General features: G+C 42.5%; 1 protein-coding gene across 4 annotated transcripts in view; it reads right to left on the bottom strand.

Moving 5' to 3' along the window:
• LOC126334990 (sodium-independent sulfate anion transporter-like) overlaps positions 1 to 25714 on the bottom strand; it is a 303702-nt gene that overhangs the window by 66683 nt on the left and 211305 nt on the right. For all 4 annotated transcript variants that reach the window (XM_049997802.1, XM_049997803.1, XM_049997804.1 and 1 more), the window contains exon 3: positions 14437 to 14632. In XM_049997802.1, coding sequence (XP_049853759.1) covers positions 14437 to 14632 — 196 coding nt within the window. The remainder of the gene's footprint in view (positions 1 to 14436; positions 14633 to 25714) is intronic.

Genomic DNA, 25714 nt, shown 5'->3' on the forward strand with positions numbered 1-25714 from the left:
TACAGGGCAATGCATTAGCGGGGCTGTCATTTGCACTCAGGTGATTCATGTGAAAAGATTTTTGAGGTGGTTATGATAGCACGACGGGAATCAACAGACTTTGGACGTGAGATGGTAGTTGCAGCTAGACGCTTGGAACATTCAATTTCGGAAACCGTTATGGAAATCAGTATTCCGAGATCCACAGGGTCAAGACTGCCAAGAATACCAGATTTCAGGTATTACCTCTCATCATGGACAACGCCTTCACATAACGACCGAGGGCAGCGGCGTTCGCGTAGAGTTGTCAGCGCTAGCAGACACGCATCACTGCGTGAAATAACCGCAGAAATCAATGTGGGACATACGAAGACCATAGCCGTTCTGACAGTGCGGCGAAACTCGACGTTAATGGGCTATGGGAGCAGACGACCGACGCGAGTGCCTTTGCTAACAGCGTGACATCGCCTGCCTGGGCTCGTGACCATATCGGATGGACAGCAGATGGCTGGAAAGCTGTGGCTGGATCAGATGAATCCAGAATTCAGTTGGTAAGAGCTGGTGGTAGGTTTTGAGTGTGGCGCAGACCCTGCGAAGCCTCGACTCAAGTTCTCAACAGGACACTGTGCAAAGTGGTGGCGGCCACATATTGGTTTGGGCTGTCCTCTGGAGCAACTGATCCGTCCATTGACCGGAAATGATTATGTTCGGCTGCTTGGAGATCATCTGCGCCATTCATGGACATCGTGTTCTCAAACTACGATGGAATTTTTATGGATGACAATCCACCATGTCATCTGATCACAACTGCTCGCGATTGGTTTGAAAAACATTCTGGATAATTCGAGCGAATGATTTGGCCATCCAGATCGCCAGACATGAATGCCATCGAACATTTATGGGACATAATCGAGAGGTCAGATCGTGCACACTTTCGCAATTATGAATGGCTACAGAGGCACTATGGTTCTTTCTGCAGGGGCCTTTCAGTGACTTCTTGAGTCCATGTCATGTCGAGCTGCTGCACTGCGTTGGGCTAAAAGAGGTGCGACACGATATTGTCAGGTATTCCATTACTTGTGTCACCTCAGTGTAATTTCAGGAAGAATGTTGCATAAGAGAACTTTGCGACTGGATATGCTATCAGTATATCCAAGGTTGGTTTATTCTAAAGCAGTTAACCCTTGAGCAGTCGCGCGGGTTCCTTTAATTATGCTGTCGCCTATATGGATTGTCCGCTGACATTAATTGATGTGTAGTCCAGTCGGTGCAAGTTTGATCTTTGACGGTTGGCAACGCTGTTGCTGGGCTTGCAACTACGAAGTGCAGACGGTTGCTGTGAAAAACAATAGCCATCTATAGAGCTCCGCAACACTGAGTCGTTGCCATAGAGATGTTAACAAAATCGCGTAACGTGATTGGCTCCTGCAGGCACGTCTAGCTGCTGCGACCAGCCCGCTGCAACTTTCAGCGACTCGACTACAGGTAGCTTCGAGTTCCACTTTAAAAGTCAGTATTTCACCACAGTCGTTTGAACGTGTCTACTCTTAGAGTACAAAAGTAAGTTTATCCACATGGTGTGCATGTTAAAGCTGCCCTTTGAAAGTTGCGTATGCTTTACCAGCCACGTATAAAGCATGGTAGTCATAATGGTAATTTTGTTTATGGTATAACAAACAAAAGTAAGGGTGCAGAAGGGTTCCTTCCAATGAAAATCTTGTGAAAGTAGTATAAACTAATTGTACTAAGCGGAAATAAATGTTTCTTGAATAATGTTTTGTAGATTACATGATCTGATTTTGTGAGAAAAACTAATTTAAATGGTATGTATGATGATTTATTGCAGTTTAGAGTACAATTAGGTGACGGAACATTGCAGAAAGATTTTAGAAATGCCATCTATATTTCTCACAGAACTCAAAATGATTTAGATTATAAATTGTACAGTTTTATGTCATACTTTATCCTTCAGGCTGTGTCTGAGCATAAACACGATGTAGTTTCCACGTAAGTCGATTTCGAAATCAGTGGTGAAGCTTGTGGTGGTGGTTCGACAGAGCAAATTGTGGAAAATATTATATGAACGAAATTTTTAAAAGGAAGAAAAACAGTTAAATGTTATAATAGGGCTTACGATGGGGCCAACAGAAACTAACGTATATAACGGGATAACGAGAAATATGTAAAGGTAAAACCAATTTTTACTATAGTGACACTGTTAGCTTGTTCATGTTTATAACCGGTAATAAAAGTGCACGGTAGAAACCTATAGGAGAAAATAATGAGCAGATAACGATGTCCTCAGAATTTCTAAATCATGAATGTGGGAAAAATGATTTGCTCCTGCTAATACGAAAACATGTGGTTGCCCTGGGCTAAAAGTACTGTTATGCTATTGGTTTCTTAAGTTAATAAGTGGTACTGCATATACAGCACAACAGTACAGTGATATGTAGTGCAACATTATTAATAATCTTGCAATGTTATTAATCTTAAGTCCACATGTTTTAAAAATGACTATGATTGGAGCACCTGCTGCTGTGGTTTTACAATTTTTAGCAACAACTCCACAAACAGCTCGCGGTACCATGGAAGGGGGTGGGGTATATTTTATGTTCATGTTTTGAAAATATTTTAGTAAGTTTCATTATATTTTAAAATACTGGAAACATGTTTATAGTATTTAACGAATTCCTCTACCAAATTACATATGTCTTCAATTTTTCAGTTAAACTTAACCTAAAACTCTTAAGTTTCATTAGCAGAAGTCATTTTCCCAAATGAATGTAGTATTCAAGATTTCTGGGTTCAAGGCCTTACTTACACATTAGTACCTCATAAAAAGTCTGTTTGGAGTCAAATTGAGCTACGATGGAAGAAATTTACATCTTTAAAATTTTTCTCCGGTGGTCGTAAACTCAATGGTATTTTAAGTGTGTTGACGTTGCCCAAAATTGCCACATTTCGAGGTTCTTGACTCTAATTTCACACGATGAACTCTTTTAAAAGGGTATTGCTAGATTAATTCAACAACAATTAATGAATTTTGTATTTTTAATTTTTTTTCAGGTGGGCTTAAAATACTCTCCCCCCCCCCTCCCCCTTGGAAACGTGCTTTATATAAAATGCCTTGATATTGTTAGGGTTAAGCCGCTACCGTTTTGTGGGTAGTAGATGTTGTGTGTGGCCGGTGGTTGCTGTGGCTCACTTGCGTGACTCTATGTTGTGCTCACTTGATGGCGGGTGTGTGTTACATGGCACAGGGGGTTTTCTGTTGCCCAACTTTGTATTTACTGACCGTCCGCCCTAGGGAAATTACGGTTTTAACTATGAAGGTTAGGTCTTCTGTATTCTATGCCATTTTGTTTAGCATGTTTTAATGTTTATATACATCTGATGATGTGGCTATAAGCTATGAAACCGGTAGTGACTTAATAATATTGATTGAAAATACAGCTGTTTCCGAGTTCTTGCTAAAAAAAGATCCACACATTTTAATTTTTGGTAATGCACGGAAAACATGAATAAACTTTTGCTCCAACACGTACAGCAAGTCACTAAATTACTGTACTTGTTAAAATAAACTAAGGCAGTGGTGAAATAGAAAATTAAATTTTAAACACTCTTTTTCACTCAGATCACATTTTTGCACTAAATGCTTAAATCATGCCTCCCACAAGTATATCGGAGTGCAACAACAACAGTATAAACGGAGCTGTGCTAAGGGAATGGCGAGGTAGGCAGCTACCAGGATCGCAGACACAGAGGGGTCTACAAAATTGACAAAAGAGAAAAACAAGAAAGGAAGACACTGTAAGAATTAACTGAGAAAAGTATGTGTGTTTTCCTACTCCTCGCGTTCCCATCTCTGGCTGACGGGAAGGAGCCTTTCACTCGACTCGCGACTGTAAATGCAAGTTGTCCCCGTGTCATTTCGTCCAAGTGACATCCATCAAGAAACGCCTGCTACTATGACTGGAATGTAGGATAATAATATGTAGAAATATACTTTTAACTAATATTTATCCAGCTGATATATTGGTAATACCGATATTTTGTGGGGATATAATCGGAAAATATTATTTCGCCATCTAGCACACAACAGAGAAAATTTAGCTCTACTTTATTTTCAATATTGAAATAGTTTAACATAAGAATGATACCTACAGTTTTTTTGTTTGAATTTTTAGAGAAATTTTGACTGTCAGCAGTTGTGTATTCTTCTTACTCGAAAGTAAGGGTGGTAGAAAAGTTTGAAATGTAATTCTGAATTGTGAAAGGTTAAAAAAGGAGAGGATAATTCTTGAAACTGAAGACACTCTTCCAGAATTATTACATTTATGGATGCTACCTCTGGGACAGTTAGGAGATAATCCATCCACAATGTGTATCAGATCGCTAGGAAGTATTTAACAATCGAAGGGACTTCAGTTGCGACAGGAAGCCTATTTTCAATAGCTGGTGAAGCGATTTTTGCTCAGAGAAAAGATTAAAAACAGAAAATTCCAGTAAATTAATTTTTTAATTTCCTTAGAAAATAAGTTTCTCTATATTGTCTATATTCTGAGTGTTTTTCCTGCCTGGTATTTCATACAATGTAGTATAACTTTTTCAATTTTTTGAAATATTAAATTTGGTTTTCCTTACATTTTTTATTGATCCAGTTTCAAATAGCAAGCGAAATCGTACGTTACGATCTGAATTCTAAACCTAAATTATTGGCGCAGATATGTCGGTAAATATTATTCGACCGAACGTCGATATCGATACCTAGTGCTACTATATATGATTATACGGAATATCTATATTAATCGTTCGATGTCACATCGATAACTGCCATCGAACAGGCGTCTATTGCCAACACGGTGTATGTGGAAAGACTGCACTTGGTTCACACAGCTGCGGCCTACACAGTTCGCTCATTTCCATCAAAGGAGTTCTTGCTGCTTCTGCTCTACGTTGCTGTAGGATCTCAGAGGTCGGCGAGCGGGTGCTGAGGCAAATGCGTCATTGGAGTGAAGGCTTCCGATTTTTGCCGACTGACTACTGAAGCGAGACGCGATGGTAGGGGAAGCAAGCAGAAAAGCAGAAAAGTGGAGGGGATATGTCGTTTACTTGTCCTCCATCCAGTACTACCTCCTGTGCAAAAAAAAAAAAAAGTTTATGAACAATTGCTTGTCGTTGGGCCTTCAAACCAGTTTATCTTAAGTTGAATACACAAAGGTATGCTTTGCGAGTGCTGACGGTTGCACTGCTCAAGCTTCTAGTGTTGCAACACCACCGTAAGCAGTCCTTACTTTATGTAATACCCAATTTTTTGTTATTCAGCTGCTAAATTTGAGTTTAATGATATAAACAGTGAGTTTTATTTGATCAAAGCAAGGGAATAAAAACAAAAAAATAATAAAAACATAATTATTTGAAAAAGATATTTTCTCAGCCCTTATTAATATCCTCTTTCTTTTGCTTCTAGTTAATAATTTATGCTGAATTAATAATTTATGAGAAGGAAATAAAGTTTTTTGTTATACGCCATACTAAAAATATGTTCAGTAGCTGTCAAAAACAGTAAAATATAGATTTTCTTCAAAGTGAGTACCATAGCAATGAATTTATTAACAGAAGGTGTTCCAATATTTGTTCATAACTAGTTTCAGCCATGTAGGCCAATCTCAGGTGATTTTGTGGTACTGTACAAAATATAATATTTTACACTCCCTCCAGGAAGAGAAATATAATGATGTGAACGTAAATGCACTTTAAATGCATTACCTGTAATAGAAAATGTGCCTTAATATAAACTAACATATAATATATATTTCAATATATGAAATGAAATGTCGTACAGAACCTCAAAATCACTTGAGATTGGCCTAGAAGACTGAAGCTATTCCTTTCCTCTGGCCCTCTCTCTCGATCCAGCTCCTCCTGACCCCTCCCCCCCTCTATCCATTTCCTCCTGCCCCCTGTTCTTATGCATCTCCTCCTACAATCCTCTCCCTATCCATTACCTCCTGTGTCCCTCTCTCCATTCCTTCTCTCCTCCCTCCTCCTCTGTCTGCACCCATGCTCTCATGCTCTTCCTCTCTTTATGGATCCCCTACTTCTCTCCTCTCTCTGCCCATCCCCACCTCTGTCCATCTCAATCTTCCCCCAGCAGTGACGTCTATAAAGAAGGCTGATACTGCTCCAAAACACTTGTCATGCAGGGAAGCCCATATGGCAGGGGCTGTAAAACACGTTTGTGTCATTTTCTCTGCTTGTGTTGGTGCTAGGAGGTTACATAGCCAACAGTGCTGATACTAGTCAAGTTCGCTGATTATGTCCAAAATTTGGTTGAATTCGATCAACTGGTTTGGAAAGAGATTCCAGACACACATACATACAACCATACCCATGAGGGTGATCAAGAAGTAACGCAACACATTATTTTCCTCGATCAGTTTTGGCTGAAAAAATGGGGACTTTGTTGTTGGACATCATGGAATGTTCTTTTGGCAGAAAACCAGAGTTTGGCAGACGTTCGTAGGCGCTTGCAGAATGTCTACAGATACCTGAAATGAACAAAAGCATGATGAGTCATTGCTGAGACGTCTATCATCATAGCAGCAAGGCTGCCCAAACCTGTCCGACCTCCTGTGTGCCGACCAGCACATTCTCATTTGAGGTGATGGACAAATCTCAATCAAACACCTCGCCACACAATTGGACATCTGAGTTGATAGTGCTGACACACTCATTTAGTAGCTGGGGTGCTCAAAGGTGTGTGCCTACTAGGTTTGTAGCCACCTAACAAGACCATAAAGAGCAATGAAGGACCAACTGTGTGGAACACCTTGTGAGCTATTACGAGGCTGATCATGACAATGTTGTATCGAACATCATCAAAGGTGATGATATATGGGTTCATCATTTCGAACAAAATGGTGATCCATGGAGTGGCGCTACACCACATCTCCTCTGAAGAGAAAGTTCACAGCTGCAATCTCAGCCGGTAAAGCCATGGCGACGGCCTTCTAGGGCTCTGCAGGGCTTATTCTGTTTGACGTCCCCCCTCATGGTACAACAATCACTTCTGAAGGGAATTGTGCTACTCTCAAGAAATTAAAGAAACGACTTCAGTGTGTTTGTCGCAAAAAAAAAGTGGAAACGAATTTCTCCTTTTTTATGACAACGCAAGACCTCATAAAAGTCTGTGCATCTGCGAGGAGCTCACGAAACTTCATTGGACTCTTCTTCTTCATCCTCCATACAGTGCGTAACTCGCACCTCTCGATTTCCACTTGTTTTGTCCAACTAACGATGAACTCTGCGGGAAGCAGAATGTGGATGATGGGGAGTTATTGATGCAGCAAGGCGTTGGGTTCGCGTCGATCACTAGAATGACGCTGTGCAGGCATATAGCATTGTGGCGGAAGGCCGTCGCAGTTCACGGAAGCTATGCTGGAAAATAGGGCTTTTTTAGCCAAAAGAATGGGGAATAATATGATATATAGGAATCCCGAATAAAACGAACCTGGTTTAAGAAATAAATGTATTACTTGTTGAATGGTCCTCATAGACACATACTCGTACTTGCATAAAGTCTGTGGGGTATGGAAAGAATGGTTGCACAATTATTCCATGTTTATACAGTGGTAGCTTAAGTCACGTGTTAAAACTGTGGCTTTTGGAGCCTTATTCGAGTAAACTGATATACAGTTTTATTGTTCTACTTTATTAATTATCAGTCAGCTGGTCACTATTAAGATTAAATGCGTTCTACTTTAATTCTTACATACAAGAGCATGTGATATTGTTATACAAATATTTAACACTTATCCATGAAATTTCATGCATGATTCACAGTTAATAAGTCAGTGTTACTAACTACAGTTGTTATCATTGATGTTGCTTTTCTTTAACGGATAAGATTTTTGTGAAATAAAATATATTTAAGGAAACTGCTTCACAGCTCAACTCAGCCCTACAAGTTTCCCCTGCCATTCGTAACATTCTCATCCAAGTACCTCTGGGTTGGACCCCTCATGCTCGGCTGCCAGATCTCGTGTCTTACGCAAAACCCAGCATTGATGAGGAAACGTCAGTTTCTTTCCCGTTACAAAAAGGAAAAAAAAATATTAAAGCAGAATTTCCATTCGGTATAGCAATTGAAAACAGTCTAGTGAACTATTTTGTTTAACGATACATTTTAACAGGGACAGCGAAACACGAAGACTATCCAGTACTCCAAGGAACGAAGTAGGAGATTCAGAGTTTAACATTCCGTCGACAGCGTGGTCATTAGAAGCTGAGCACAAGCTCGGACTAAAGGATAATGGCAAAGGAAATCGGCCGTGCCTTTTTTTTCAAGGGAATGATCCAGACTTTCGTTTGGAGCGATTTAAGGAAATCACGAATGACCTAAATCTGGATGACCGGACGTGGATCTGAACCACTGTCCTCCCTGATGTGAGTCCAGTGAACTAAGCACTGCACCATCTCGCTCGGTCCAAAAACTCCAGTGGTGATGGAATAATGCTGCTGCATGGCAGTAGTTAACAGTTGGAACTGCGTGGACTGGCATACGGGATGATTCCAGTCGGGTAAGGAACATGTGGCCAACAAATATTCGCCGATATTTTTGTGCATATTGTTATTATCGACTGAGCAAGCCATGTAGGCAGAATACTAACAGAGGCTACTACAGCTTTCACTTTAAAACTGATCTGCGAAAACGTGCTGGACGTGCCCGACTTTACCGACTCTTGTGCCAGTGCGGGCAGTGCTGTGAGTCTGCTACCGCCAGCCAGTGCTGTTACGTAGTCGCTTCGGGAGTGTCAGATGCTGCTCTACTTTTATCGTCTCTGTTAACACACCTCATTAAAAAGATCATTGTACTCGACTATCTGGGGTCGTTCTATCGAATGTCCACGTAAAATGTCACTGAAAAAAAAAGTCTATAACGGCAGATCAGACGACATTTTCCGTTGAGAAAAGGGCGTCGTACGACCAGTGTGAACATTAGTATTTGTTTTGGCTACATTCAGCTACAGGCTGCAAAAACTAAATTGCAGGTATCCGCTGAAACATCTAAGTCACGACTCTGGAACATCCTGTAAGTTGTGGACGGCAGCGGTCCTATTACAATTCCTGGAGATAATCCTTCGGGACGACGACGTTTCGAACCCACATCCAGCCTCCTGATTTAGGTTTCCCGTGATGTCTCTAAATCGCTTAACGCAAATGCCCGGATGATTCCTTCGAAAGGGCACGGTCGCCTTCCTTCTCCATCCTTCCCTAATCTGAGCTTCTACTCCGTCTCTAAAGACCTCGTTGTCGACGTGACGTTAAACACTAATCTTCTCCTCGAGATAAGCTGCTCGATGTATTCACTTGTAGCTACTTCTCCCTATTAACAGCAACGAAGTAAATTTTGATTTCGAGGAAGTCTTCAGTTTAGTCGCATCAAACTCATGTTAGCTCTGGCCTTTTACCAGCTATAGTAACTTACCATACCTGTTAAGGCGTACAGGCACAGCCGAACAGCCGTTATCCACATTCGCCTTTCGCTCAGATGTATACGACCTTACCACTGTAAGACATTCACTCGTATGTGCGAAGGAATCCCCCGGTTCAAGATCACCTGAAAGGCAGCGACGTCACGGACCTCAGGTGGCGCTAGATGCGCCAGATGTGCACCAGCGTCTCCTTAGGCGTGCTGTCGTCTTCTGAGACTCATACCCAACACAATTTCTTAATGTTTATGCGAACCACGACAAACTCTCCGCATTCGCGCACAAGCATAGCCGCTAGATATACAACTTAGTGAGCACATTAATTGAAAGATCTTAAGCTGTTTTATGAATGCATTTAATAAGTTGTAAACTGTTAGCACACACTAATATGGGGCATGCCAAGCCTTCGGATTTATGCCGGCTTGAACTCTGCTGGAGACACTTTCACTGATGTCTCTAAATGTGTGTGGAGCTATGGCAGCCTACTCTTCCTCAGGAGCCAAAACGAGAGAAGCTACACAGGGCGTTGCGTTCTGGCTCGACGTCGACGTTCTAACTCATCCTAAAGGCGTCTCATTGGGTACAGTTCGGGATTCTGGGCGGGCCAGTCCATTTCAGAAATGTTAGTATCCACAAACATTTGTCCCACATGCGAGGCTGTATGACAAGCTGTGTTGTCATGCTGATACGGAGAATCATCGTCTCCGACTGTTCTTGTACTTACGCAGAACGCAGTGAACTGTGGCTGGCTCATGCTATGCGTGGGATTAAATCTTGGTTGCTATTCTGTGTTTAGGCTCCCGCGGTTATCACGATTATGCTGTTATCCTCTCTTTCCGCGGGTGACAGCAGCGATGTGTATCGATATTTGCACCTTGGACTATCTTTGGCCTGGCGCTTATAGTTTCTGGCTGGGCTGTGTGCGGGCATTTCGTCGGTTGGCGTGGAGCAGCGAGGAAATCTCCGCGGCGCATAGTCTGGTCGGGCCGGCTGGTGGCCTCTGTGTGGTGTCGGAGTGTGTGGTGCTGTTCCCATTGCCACAAGGTTCGTGGCTCACCGACCCTGGACATGAAAGTTGAGTTTTGACTTAATCTACCAGCAAGTCACGACTGATCACATTGTGTCGTTTGGAATTAGTTGCCAGCTGTTGGGATATTCCAGCGAGTGACAACGTGTGTTTTCAAATTGGCAAATTTTAGCCACCCTCCGGTGGAGTTTAACTGTACTTGGTTATTTGAATTGGAGTGCACTAGCGGAATCTTCTGCCTTGTGGCCGTTAACGTTCTGGTTACCTGCCCTGCCCATTGACATGAATTCAGGCAGTGTATTTTCCTCATCGTGTTGTCGCTGTCCAGCATGGTGCGTAGTTTGACAGCTCAATGTATAATTGGTTGTGGGCGCCAATAGCTTCTACCTTGTTCCACGGAATTCCCTGTCATGTGCTGGTCAGGTGAAGCGGAGTTATCTTGTCGGTGGGTCCGTTGACTGTCTGTCAGTTGGGTTGTCGTCGAATCGACAATGGTTGGGCCAACTGCCTGTCTCACCTAAGCGAGCGTTAGTGTTTGAATTCCAGGCCGGCCCTCGGAACTTCTGAGCGCCCTTGGGTGTACTGCCTTTTCTTGTTTGTTCTTGTTGTTTGTACTTGGATGGCTTCTAGCCTATTTTTAGATTAAGGTTGTTTTGCCCTTAAAGCGTCAGATGGTTTGGGCCTTCAGCCTAATTTAAGAAATGTTTGACGTAAAGCCTTTGGCTATTTTAAATTAATGTTATTGAGTCTTAAGTGTTGGGCCTTCAGGCGATTTTGAATTTAAGTTGTTTTACTGTTAAAGTGTCAGATTGTTCGAACCTTCAGCATAATTAAAGAACTGTTTTAAGATAAGGCTTTGCCCTTTAAATTTCTGATGTTGGATTTCAGCCGTTTTTAAATTATAGTGGTCTTGCCCTTAAGGCATGAAATTGTACGGTGCATTCAGCCACTAATTAAGTTCCAAAACTAAAGCTGTGTTTTTTTAAAAAAGTTTTTTTTCTTGGCTCTTGTAATGTTTGATCAGATAAAAGATTGTATGTTCGAGTGTAACTGACAGCCACTTATTTTGGCCCCTTTCCGCAACTTAAACTACCTGTCCTGTCCTGCGGGTTTAGCAGGGCGTCTCACACAGTGCTGTAAAATGTGTTCAAATCCTTGAACATTTAGCATTTCCTTGATCTCAGTTAGAGGACCACACTGCAGCTACAAAAAACAACCCCAAACTTTAATACCACTTCCTCCGTACTTTACTGTTGGCACTACATATGATGGTGGGTAATGTTCTCTAGGCATTCGCCAAACCCAAAAGCATCCATCGGTTTTTCACAGCGTATAGCGTGCGATTCAAAACTGCGAATCACTCGTTTCCAGTCATCCACTGTCTAGGGGAGTCGCATACACCACCTCAAGCCTCGCTTAGCATTGACTAGAGAAATACGTGGCTTATGACGAGCTGCTCGGCCAATGTACTCCATTATTTTTAACTCCCTAAGCACAGTAATTGTGCTATTTGGACTCTTCGTAGCACTTTGGAACTCACGAGTGATTGCACTAAAATCATGCCAATTTTTTCAGTAACCCTCCACGGTGCTTGACGGTACATGTCCGTGACAACATGAAGTCTACCCGGTCTTGGTTCAGCCGTGGTTATTATTTCACGTTTCCGCGTCAAAATCACACCACCAACAGACAGCGTGAGGCAGATTTAGAGGGTTGAAATGCTGACAATAGATTTGTTGCTCAGCGAACTCACTGAGATCTCCTGACCGAGCGATTACGCTCTTACCGTCTCTATACTGCAAACACGAAACTCCCCATCTGCTTGTATATTGGCGGGTACGGTTTGCGTGACATCCAGTGATCAGTTTCGCATTAGGTAGGAATGGCCGGATACTTCTGATCAGAGAGTGTACCTGATGGTGAGAAGGTACTGTCTGGCGTGTAGACTTGTACGGAAGTGAATTGTGGATTATAAACTCTTCAGGCAAGAAAAGAGTAGAAGCTCTTCAGATACATTGTTACAAGAGAATGCCGAAGTTTACATTGGCAGATCGGTTAACTAGTGAAGACACACAGAACTTAATTGGACAGGAAAGAAATTAAGACACAACCAGAATAAAAGATTGGGTCGGTTGGTGGGACACATCTTGAGGCATCAAGGAATTGCAATTTTGGGAACAAAGGGAAATGTGGGAGGGTAAAAACTGTTGAGGTAGACTAACGCCAGACTGCGGTAAGCAGGTTCAAACGGATGTAGGTTGCAGTATCTATGCAGAGATGAAGAGGCTTTCACAGAATGGACAGTCATGGAAAACTGCGTCACACCTGTCTTTGAACTGAAGATCACAACAACAATAAGCTGTTTAACATGATTTCAGATATTCGATCTGGGACTTGCTGTAAATGGACACCAAAATGTGCTAAAGTTAGTTGAACTTTTGTTCTCTACCAGGATCTGAACATACGTTTAAATAATTTGAGCTGTGGAAAAAGAGAAGCAATTCATACCACAGTCGTTGTAGCTGACACTCGATGTAAGAAATAACTGAATTGGATGTACTCATTAAAAACAAAGGCAGAAATACGAAATTTTAAAGAAAAATGTACAATGAAAACAGAATAATAATTGTTAACAAAGTAGGAGCACCTACTGTAGGAAGTAATCTAAATGCTGTATACTAAATAAGTACCGTGCCTACCAAGTGCATGAAGGTAGTTACTTTCTACTGTTCATGCTCACATACAATAGGGGACGAAACGTCCCAAATTTAGCTGTGAAGCTAGATACGTTATACGTAATTTAAGGTCACAGAAATAACCTTTTCCTCTTCTGCAAAGAACTTTCTGGACCATCACTTGCGACTGCAAAACACAACTGCATTGTGAAGGAAGATGTCAGCATCACTTCACTGACTACAGAAATATAAAACAGTATTTCCTTTCGAGCTCAAAAAGAAGTAACTAATACTCTCCATACTTGACTATGGTGATGCTGTTCTTCAAGGACTTTCATACAAAAGTTCTTGCAGGCTACAACAGGCGATTAATGCTGCTGCGCGTTACATTGTGACGTACGCTATTCCGATCACATAACTTCTACCTACGAACATTCATCATGGTTGCATGCTGACAAGCGTAGAAACTATCAGACTCTGTGTCTACTCTATCGTTTTCTCAATCATTGAAATCCCTTTTACTTATTTCAATTTATACACTACTGTCTGAACAACACAGCAGAAACATTTGTTCTGAACAAAGTAAAAACCTCTCTGTACCATCACATGACACTGCCATGTTCTCTAAATCATTTTCTGTAGCAGGAACAATACTCTTAAAAAATCAGAGAAACTGAATTCCTTCCAGACTTCAAAAGACGATTAATGGCTCATATCACAACAGCCATTTCTCCCATATACTAGTGTGTAGTTTCGTCTCGTCAATCCTTCCTGCCCCACAACTTTTCCCTCCCCCGTGTTGGCAGGGTTCTTTGTCTAAATTCTGTTCTTTCCTAACAGCCTCTGTCATTGTTATTTCAGTCTTCTCCTCTTTCTTTATTCCTTCAACTTTTATAATACTAAACATGTATTCATTTGTGCTAAACTAGTCTACATCGTTCTTAATGTCCTTTACTACTGTTTTCACTATTATTAGAGTCAATTTTATTATTGTTATTTTATTACTATTGTCATTATTATTACTTTTATTTTTATTATTATTCTTCCTGTGAATGTTTTTGTAATATCTTTGGTAAGTGTTTTGGTCAGATGTAAGAGAGCACCTTAAGGCTCTAATCTGGTCAGGCTAAATAAGCAATAAATAGATAATTTTGTCATCCACAATAATGTTTTCTTTGTGAAAAACTTTTTATCCTTAGATCGTTACATTTCTTTTTTTTATATATACTAGTATTTAAGCAGTTAGACTAGTTCTTACCTAGTTGCAAAAGCCCGCAAAGCAGCTCCACACACCCAGCCAAGAAACAGAGCAAAACAGCCAGATCAGGACTTGTATCGTGCGTGTAGGTTGATGTGAGTAGGGAGAGCAGAGCTGTTGGTCCAATGTTCACCTCCTTGCACGTGCCGAAGAAGATGTACACGAAGCTGCCAGCAAAGGCGGAGTATAAGCCATACTGTGAACGAATTGAGAAACGTGTTAGTTAAGCTCAAATGGCACACTGAGAATATTATTTCTGTTGGCAATGCAGCTACGCTTTTATTTATTCTTATACTATCAGGAAATCCCATATTCTTTAAAGAATCGAACTCCCATATGCAAAACAGCTACAAACATCCGGGTACTTAAAAACGAGTTGTTGTATATATATTCAACGTTAAGCGTGTAAGCGAGGAAAGAAATGATTTGAAGCTATGCTTAAAGTTTGTTGGAAGTCACTGTGTGCTCTCATTGTGAAACATTAGATGAACATAGTGTGGGTAATTAGCGCTCCATTTTAAGCAAAAGCAAGTTTTTCAAGTTTTTCAATGTTTATGACGTCATATCTTCTGAGATATGTTTCGTACAATGATATAATTTTCCAGGTACATTCAGTGATATAGGTATATAACGTCTGCAGAGTGTGTTGCGAATAGAGTTAGTAGTAAGTAAATGATAAATTGAAAACCTCGTCCCTGACGTTGAAGCTTTCTGTATTAATAGCGAAAACGTGCTAATCGATAAACATTTATTCTTTCATCATTTTGTGTGGAAGTCACTGAGAAGAAGTTTCGTAAAAGTTTGAAATTATGTTTAAAGTTTGTTGGAAGTAGCTAAGTGTCCTCAGTCTCAGAACAGGAAGAATATGGGGCATATATTTGCGCCCGTCCATTATGCTGCCTCAAGACAAACACACACCTTCGAACAATAATGCTTGTCTTATTGTGTTGAACTTTTAACATAAGATTCATCATTTTCTTTGGGCCTCTGTCCCGCTTCAACGCGGGGTCGGCTTCGTTACTATGTATTTGGCTGTGTTAGCTGCAGAGGGTGGCCGGATGCCCTTCCTGTCACCACCCCAAACTCCCCGGATGGAATTAGCGTACCCCAGCTGCCTGCATTTAGTGTAAGCCATGAAATAGTGCGAACGTTTTCAGAGGTCTGCGAGGCGTGTAACTGAGGTGGAACGTGGGGGACAGCCCGGTATTCACCTAGGGGGATGTGAAAAACCGCCTGAAAACCACATCCAGGCTGGCCGGCATACTTACCCTCAGCGTTAATCCGCCGGGCGGATTCTATCTGGCTCCGGCGCGGCTACCCAAGTCCAGGAAGCAGCGCGTTAGCGCTCTCGGCTTCCGTGGCGGGTTAAACTTTTAACATAAGATTATACCTCCTAATCAGTAGGGCATGAAAGCATTGTAAGTCTTTGAAATTCGGTCAATAATTACTTAGTTCCGATCTCTATGCCCCTGAGAAGACAGGCAACTGGGCGGCCATCAACTACGAACAGCCACTGCAAGTTATCTACTCTACGTCCAGAAATTTGTTTGATTAATTTATTTATACATCCGTAGATAATTTGCATTGTATGACAGTCGCCAAAATATATACATACTTTAAATATACACACAGTTTAAATTCACACAAATACCGACATGCAATATTTATTATCATGTGTTACATGTTTGTATAGAATCCGTCTCCTTGTATTCGCACGAAGTAATGGCCGCTATCGACAGGGGATCTCAAGTTGATTCCGTATTTCTAGATTTCCGGAAAGCTTTTGACACCGTTCCTCACAAGCGACTTCTAATCAAGCTGCGGAGCTTTGGGGTATCGTCTCAGTTGTGCGACTGGATTCGTGATTTCCTGTCAGGAAGGTCGCAGTTCGTAGTAATAGACGGCAAATCATCGAGTAAAACTGAAGTGATATCAGGTGTTCCCCAGGGAAGCGTCCTGGGACCTCTACTGTTCCTGATCTATATAAATGACCTGGGTGACAATCTGAGCAGTTCTCTTAGACTGTTCGCAGATGATGCTGTAATTTACCGTCTAGTAAGGTCATCCGAAGACCAGTATCAGCTGCAAAGCGATTTAGAGAAGATTGCTGTATGGTGTGTCAGGTGGCAGTTGACGCTAAATAACGAAAAGTGTGAGATGATCCACATGAGTTCCAAAAGAAATACGTTGGAATTCGATTACTCGATAAATAGTACAATTCTCAAGGCTGTCAATTCAACTAAGTACCTGGGTGTTAAAATTACGAACAACTTCAGTTGGAAGGACCACATAGATAATATTGTCGGGAAGGCGAGCCAAAGGTTGCGTTTCATTGGCAGGACACTTAGCAGATGCAACAAGTCCACTAAAGAGACAGCTTACACTACACTCGTTCGTCCTCTGTTAGAATATTGCTGCGCGGTGTGGGATCCTTACCAGGTGGGATTGACGGAGGACATTGAAAGGGTGCAAAAAAGGGCAGCTCGTTTTGTATTATCGCGTTATAGGGGAGAGAGTGTGGCAGATATGATACACGAGTTGGGATGGAAGTCATTAAAGCAAAGACGTTTTTCGTTGCGGCGAGACCTTTTTACGAAATTTCAGTCACCAACTTTCTCTTCCGAATGCGAAAATATTTTGTTGAGCCCAACCTACATAGGTAGGAATGATCATCAAAATAAAATAAGAGAAATCAGAGCTCGAACAGAAAGGTTTAGGTGTTCGTTTTTCCCGCTCGCTGTTCGGGAGTGGAATAGTAGAGAGATAGTATGATTGTGGTTCGATGAACCCTCTGCTAAGCACTTAAATGTGAATTGCAGAGTAGTCATGTAGATGTAGATGTAGATGTAGATGTATTGCAAATGGTGTAAAGTGTGTCTTCAACATAACAGCAAATCGTCGGCACCAACATTTGTCTCAATTTGTCTAGTTGATTTGCCTACCATTTTATATAGCCCCTGACAGTCTAGCTCTTTTTTAATAAATTGTAATTTAGAGGTTTCTCGAAAGCGTGTATATCACTTTTGTCTTTGACCTCTTGATGAAACCAAGTGAATAATTTTGGATTTTAACTATGTTTTATTCATAAAATGTGTGATTTTTTTCCAACTGAGGTCTTTTCTCACGTTCATGTATAGATCTGTTTGTTGGGACTGCTCAAATAGAAAACGTATTCACATGGAAGTATGAGAATTACTACAGTTTCACACAAATCTTGTTCTTTTTGTAATAATTCACGTAGCCTTTTTGTGTACCTTTACGACTGTTAGTATACTTTGCACATTTGTTCCGCAGACGTTTATTCCGTAAAATAGTAGAGTATAGATTGGAAATATCCAAAGAATGTTGTAATAGCGCATGAACTGCTACACACCGAGGCTACTTTCCGAAGTTTTTTAATGACATATTGTAGTGATTCGCTTTTCAAGGTGAGTAACACGCTCAGCCTATTTCAGCTGTGAGTCAACGTGCTTACCAGGTGATGTGGTGCAGTGGTTAGCACACTCGGCTCCCTTCGGAAGGACGGCGTTTCAAATCCCCATCCAGCCATCTAGAATTAGATTTTCCGTTACTTCCCTGAATCGCTACAGGCAAATGTCGAGTTGTTTCCTTTGGAAAGGAATGTTCAGTTTCCTTCTCCTTCCTTCGTCTTGGCGTTAAACACTAATCTTCCTTCCTACCTACAAAATGAATCCTTAGGAGTCTTGTGTTTGATATACATTCTGTGAACTCATGTTTAATTTTTAGGTCCATTCTTTCGGACTTTCTTTTTACTTGAAAACAAATACTATTTTTAAACATTTATGGTTAATTTGTTGTCTTCGGTCCACTTGCATACAAGTGTGTGTGTGTTTCTTCAGTGGTGCGCATTTTGCCTGGCGACTTGTCACTAATCAGAATGTTAGTGTACTCAGAAAATATTGTTGTTTGACTCTCTGGTGGAAGTTGTTGATATGCAGGGTGATTCCGTGACGATGTTACAAATTTTCAGGGATGATGGAGAAGGGCAAAGGTATCAATTTGAGGTAAGGGACCGCAGAAGGTACCAATCAAAAATCGTTCTGATACCTCTGAGAGTGGAATACATGTACCGGTATTGCTGTTGATAAGATCGTAGGGTAGGCAATTTCTAAAGGTGGATCAAAAGGAAAAGAAAGGTCTAGTAAATGTGAGATCCAAAATGCGTACCTTAAGTGGTAGGAGCAAGTGTTCATCTTTGGTACCGTGAAACAAATCTCTTCTATTGCAATCTCTTTGCTTTCCATAGTTTTGGAGCAGGAGACTCTTAAGCTCTTAGGGTATGAACTTTAGAGTCCGTATTAACTGGACTTTTTTTCTGGTTTTGGTCCACACCGTAACCTCCAAAAGTATGGTAACCAGAGAACTTGCAGTAGAAGAGACGTGTTTCACCTCTGAAGGTGAATAAGTGCTCTTAGTTCTTAAATTATGCAATTTAAAGCCCTTGTTTACTGATCATTTTTTCCTTGATTTGGTCCATACTACCATATTTGAAAGTTTGGCTACAATATAATCGTAACAATAAAGTACCAGTGCAAGTATTTCACCATCAGAAGTGTTAGAACGATTTTCGCTTATAACTTCCGACTCGGCAGTCTCCGGACTCAGGGTCCGTTATCTCAAGTTGATTCATTCTCCCTCCTTCATCATTCTTGAAAGTTTATAATCACCCTGTATGTTAGGAGAAGTATTATACCCAGTAAGTGTTCTTAAGAGACTTCAATGTTAATGTAATCGGGGTTGGAAAGGTGTTTTATAGTTGTTTGGATTTGGTTTGAGACATCACCTATTATACTCCGTTCTTCAGTTGTGACTGAAACCACTTCTTTGCTAAATCTACATGATTACTCTGCATTTCACAATCAAGTGCCTGCAACCTTTTATCGAATCACTTTCAAGGTATTTCTCTACCGTTCCACTTTAGAGTAGCGCGGGGATAAACGAACATTTAAATATTTCCACGCGAGCTTTGATTTCTCTTATTTCATTACGTTGATCATTTCTCTTTATGTAGGCGGGGGCAACAAAATATTTTCGTGTTCGGAGGAGAAAGTTGGTGACCGAAATTTGATGAGAAGATCCTGCTGCAACGAAAGCCGTGTTTATAAATTTGTACTACACGGTCCAGAGGAGGAACAGCGGTCTGGTGGTACAACTGAGTTAAAACAATAGTCTACATCACAATGATATTTGATTAAAGACCGGTCTCGAGTTCATGCAGAAGTAATATTGAGAAAATCGTAAAGAGCAGTTTACGATCGTGTTGCCGCGTGAACATTTTCTGAAGAAGGCTTCTACGTGACGCCGAAACTGGTCATTAATGTCGTGCAACCGAAATTTACCAAATTCCTTTAAGTGATCACGTGATGACTTCACACTTTTCATTATTCAGAGTCAATTGCCACTTTTCGCACCATACAGACATCTTGTCTCAATTATTTTGTAAATGACAGCATCATTTGTAGACAATTAAAGAGGGCTGCTTAGATTGTGTCCTAAATCGTTTATGTAGATCAGGAATGGCAGAGGGCCTATAACATTTACTTGGAGAACGCCAGATAGTACTTCTATTTTACTCGATGACTGTCCGTCAGTTACTGCGAACTGTGACCTTTCTGGCAGGCAATCACGAATCCAGTCGCACAGCTAAGGCGGTACTCCGTAGGCACGCAATTCAGTTAGCAGTCACTTGTGAGAAACGGTGTCAAAAGCCTTCTGAAGATTTAAAAAATATGGAATCAGCTTGAAATGCCTTGTCAATAGCAGTCATTACTTCGTGAGCATAAAGAGCTAGTTGTGTTTCACAAGGACGATATTTTCTGAATTCGTATAGTGTATTTGTCACTAAATCGTTCTCTTGGCGGTAATTCATGATGTTAGAACACGGTATATGTTGCAAAAGCCTACTGCATACCGACGTTAGGGATATTGCTCTGTAATTCAGCGGATTACTGCTACTTCCTTTCTTGAGTATTGGTGTGACCCGTGCAACTTTCCAGTTTTAGGTATGGATCTTTCGTCGAGCGAGGGCTTGTATATGACTGCTAAAATATGGAGATATTGGATCAGAATACTCTGAAAGGAACGGAGCTGGTCTACGATCTAGATCGGAAGCCTTGCCGTTATTAAGTGATTTAAGCTGCTTCACTGAACAAAGGATATTTACTTCTAAGTTACTCATGTTGGCAGTTGTTCTTGATTCGAATTCTGGAATATTTACTTCGTCTTGTTTAATGAGCGAATTTCGGAAAACTGTGTTCAGTAACTCTGCTTTAGGGGCTCTTGTCATAGTAACATTACCATTAAGTGCGTCTTGTTGCTGGTGTGCTTTACGTGCGATTAGAGCCTCTTTTGAATTTCCGACAGATCTGTAGACAGGTTCAGTTGTGCAAACTATTAAAAGCATCTCACATTGAAGGTCGACCTAAATTTCGAGCTTCTGTAAAGCTTCGTCAATCTTGCGGATTTTGCATCCCTTAAAATTTCGATTGCTTTTTCCGTTACTTCTGCATCGATGTTCTGATCTGTTTTGTGTACCTTGGTGGATCAGTAATCATCTCTCATTAATTTATTTGGCCTGTACGCCTCAGATGCCGTCCATATTAATTCATTACTTAAACCACATCTGGCCTACACTTACAGAGTAAGATTCCTTGTGCATGTATTCTGTTTGTGCTTCCTTAGATACCGAAAACCCAGTGTGGGAAAGCCAGAAAAGAGGAGAATCCATGCGTTTGATACGAGATACTATAGAAGGACGTTGAAAAATAGATGGACTGATAAGAAATGGGCAGGTTCTCCACAGAATCAAAAGAAGATGAACTTGTGGAACATTGACAAAAAGTAGGGACAGGCTGGTAGGACATGTGTTGGCTTTTTCAATCTCGCTACGTTGTCACGTATCAGGTCCACGTGCAGTGATAGTAACTGAAATTGCTAGTCAAGGTAACAGTCAAATCCCCTCTGTATAGAGGTAGATCAGGCGTTGCTGAAACATGACATCAGGAAGACCTTGGAGATAGGTCACAGCCTCCGGTCTTAACACGCCAGAAATATAAGACTTGCTGTCCAAATTATCGGTTATGAGACACAGAAGTGATCGCAGTGTGAAGTCAGTGCCACTTCATACCGTCACGGCAGGTGCTGCCCCCCCCCCCCCCCCCCCCCTTGACCACCGCCACCTATGATATTGGTGTACGCAATCTGGCAACATTAACACTAGATCCTTTTCAGTTGCTTGTTAGGCAGCCTACCCACGTGGATGCGTTTGGTACCTGACCGGCTACAGGGAACGTTTCAGCCATGAAAAGGCGCTTATTCACAGGCTTACCATATCTGTTGTCAACGACAAATCCGACAAGGCTCGAGAGTATAACTGCCAAACCACAAGGAGGTGCATAATACACTCCTGGAAATGGAAAAAAGAACACATTGACACCGGTGTGTCAGACCCACCATACTTGCTCCGGACACTGCGAGAGGGCTGTACAAGCAATGATCACACGCACGGCACAGCGGACACACCAGGAACCGCGGTGTTGGCCGTCGAATGGCGCTAGCTGCGCAGTATTAGTGCACCGCCGCCGTCACTATCAGCCAGTTTGCCGTGGCATACGGAGCTCCATCGCAGTCTTTAACACTGGTAGCATGCCGCGACAGCGTGGACGTGAACCGTATGTGCAGTTGACGGACTTTGAGCGAGGGCGTATAGTGGGCATGCGGGAGGCCGGGTGGACGTACCGCCGAATTGCTCAACACGTGGGGCGTGAGGTCTCCACAGTACATCGATGTTGTCGCCAGTGGTCGGCGGAAGGTGCACGTGCCCGTAGACCTGGGACCGGACCGCAGCGACGCACGGATGCACGCCAAGACCGTAGGATCCTACACAGTGCTGTAGGGGACCGCACCGCCACTTCCCAGCAAATTAGGGACACTGTTGCTCCTGGGGTATCGGCGAGGACCATTCGCAACCGTCTCCATGAAGCTGGGCTACGGTCCCGCACACCGTTAGGCCGTCTTGCGCTCACGCCCCAACATCGTGCAGCCCGCCTCCAGTGGTTTCGCGACAGGCGTTAATGGAGGGACGAATGGAGACGTGTCGTCTTCAGCGATGAGAGTCGCTTCTGCCTTGGTGCCAATGATGGTCGTATGCGTGTTTGGCGCCGTGCAGGTGAGCGCCACAATGAGGACTGCATACGACCGAGGCACACAGGGCCAACACCAGGCATCATGGTGTGGGAAGCGATCTCCTACACTGGCCGTACACCTCTGGTGATCGTCGAGGGGACACTGAATAGTGCACGGTACATCCAAACCGTCATCGAACCCATCGTTCTACCATTCCTAGACCGGCAAGGGAACTTGCTGTTCCAACAGGACAATGCACGTCCGCATGTATCCCGTGCCACCCAACGTGCTCTAGAAGGTGTAAGTCAGCTACCCTGGCCAGCAAGATCTCCGGATCTGTCCCCCATTGAGCATGTTTGGGACTGGATGAAGCGTCGTCTGACGCGGTCTGCACGTCCAGCATGAACGCTGGTCCAACTGAGGCGCCAGGTGGAAATGGCATGGCAAGCCGTTCCACAGGACTACATCCAGCATCTCTACGATCGTCTCCATGGGAGAATAGCAGCCTGCATTGCTGCGAAAGTTGGATATACACTGTACTAGTGCCGACATTGTGCATGCTCTGTTGCGTGTGTCTATGTGCCTGTGGTTCTGTCAGTGTGATCATGTGATGTATCTGACCCCAGGAATGTGTCAATAAAGTTTCACCTTCCTGGGATAATGAATTCACGGTGTTCTTATTTCAATTTCCAGGAGCGTAGAAGCCCGAACCGAAAAGACACTTCACAAAGAAAGAAATAATAACAATGATCGAATTCCCGAACATAGGGGGAAACGGCTGAAAGATACAGCATATCTCTCATTCTCTCGCTCGCATATCCATATTGTGCAAACCTACATATACGATAGTACTGCTAAGTCGATTTTACGAGGGACGTTCCGAAAGTAAGTTCGTCTCTGCTTTTTAAAGAGAAGATAGTACTCCAGGTGACACAAACATACGTCATATGAATCCACAACCGCTGCTAGTCCAACGAGCGAAGGTGCGTCAGCAGAAGAGGAATGACGCATACGCAGAGCGCCGAAGAAGAGAGAGTAGCAGCTTGCCGGCGTGCCCAAGGTTACTCCAGTACACATCACGATGGCAGACGGACGCGTACTGACAACGTGGTCGGCAAGGGCAGTGCGTGCTGTTATCCGGTATGAATGGACACGTGTGTCTAGGGTGCCCACGAGGGCATACAGGCCGTGTATGGTGAAGAGATCATGTCTCATCAAATTGTTGGTCGCTGGTATTGCATGTCCAGAGAAGGACTTTCATCTGTTCCCTGCATTGAAAGCCACAGTCTTGGGATGTTACTTCCAAACCAGTGCTAAAGTGGGGCAGGCTATGTGACCATTCCTTGCATTGCAGGGCACCGAGTTCAGAGTGGTTTCTTCAAACTGATTGCACGCTACGACACACGTCTCAAATTCGATGGCGGTTATGTCGAAAAACAGTGCAAGGTGTATAGTTCTTGATGTTAAGGTCTGTTTTTTTGGCAATAAAGTTTCGATGTGAACAACATTGACGAAACTTACTGTCGGAACGTCTCTCACATGTTGTCTAAATTATGATGTCGTCGGAATTGTGAAAGTCTGTTGTTGTTATAACTATTAAATGAAATGCATCAGGCATGTAGTTCTAAAATTTTCGAATGAATCAGTTCAAATGAAGTACTACGCTGAATTCCAATTTCTTGGAAGCAATGTACTAGACATTGATTTAAACAAATTATTATTATATTAAACGACAGTATGTTTATTATTGTTATTATTATAGAAATACTAGGGGCCTGCGGCATGTTGAAAATGGCAGTGACGACGAATCGCACACTCGTTTGTAAAATTTAAGGACGAAAGTAGCTTTCACATGATCTGTCACTGTCAAGTAAGGTAACTCGATGAAACTTGGACTGCACATAAAAAACTCTTATAATATCGTACAATACAGTACAGTACATAAGTTAACTGAGGGAAATACGAAATGAGACGAACAGATACAACACATTCCAAAACAATGATTAACTGAAGTCACCGCGATTGATGATGATCTCCAGATCATTACAAAAGGCGGGACATGGTTCTTACGAGGTCTATTCGGAAAGTAAGTTCCGATTAGTCGCAAAATGGAAACCATTGTGAAAATCAAAAATGTTTTATTTGCATCAGTTAGCTACACCTTCCAGCTACTTCTCTGCATACTCGCCGCTCCGATATAGACATTTGTCGCAGCGTTGTACCAACTTTCCGATACCCTCGTAGAAGGAAACCACTTGTGCTTCCTGCCAATTCTGTACGCTGGTCTACGGCTCGCCGTCTGTGCCAGACCGTTGTCTTCATACACTACTGGCCATTAAAATTGCCACACAGACGCGAAATTTAACCGACAGGAAGAAGATGCTGTGATATGCAAATGATTTGCTTCTCAGAGCATTAACACAAAGTTGGCGCTAGTGGCGACACCTACAACGTGCTGACATGAAGAAAGTTTCCAACCGATTTCTCATACACAAACAGCAGTTGACCGGCGTTGCCTGGTGAAACGTTGTTGTGATACCTCGTGTAAGGAGGAGAAAAGGGTATCATCACGTTTCCGACTTTATTAAAGGTCGGATTGTAGCCTATCGCGATTGCGGTTTATCGTATCGCGACATTGCTGCTCGCGTTGGTCGAGATCCAATGACCGTTAGCAGAACATGGAATCGGTGGGTGCAGGAGGGTAATACGGAACGCCGTGCTGGATCCCAACGGCATCGTATCACTAGCAGTCGAGATGACAGGCATCTTATCGTCAGTGCCCCTTCAGAGCACGACCGAGAATCGCCATGCAGAAGGAAACGTATTGCAGTTATGTGGGCTGCATGACATCAGGCGAAATCTCACACGAGGCCCTCGTACCTGGCGGGAGACACTATTGTTCTAAGCACATTTACGTGCTCTCTGTGGACTCTGAACTGAAAAGAGCGACGTGACGCGATCGGAGGGCATACTAGAGACACTGCCCAACATATCTGTGCAAAGCTTCATCGGATTTTCACTGCGGTTTCCATTTCTCACCCCACTGGATCTTACTTTTCGAATAGGGTGTGTGAGCATCATCACGACAATGCATGTTCTGCAACATGCCTCCATGTCCGCCCCTGGTAGCTGA

Source organism: Schistocerca gregaria, chromosome 2 (assembly GCF_023897955.1).
Source record: "Schistocerca gregaria isolate iqSchGreg1 chromosome 2, iqSchGreg1.2, whole genome shotgun sequence".
Taxonomy (NCBI): domain Eukaryota; kingdom Metazoa; phylum Arthropoda; class Insecta; order Orthoptera; family Acrididae; genus Schistocerca; species Schistocerca gregaria.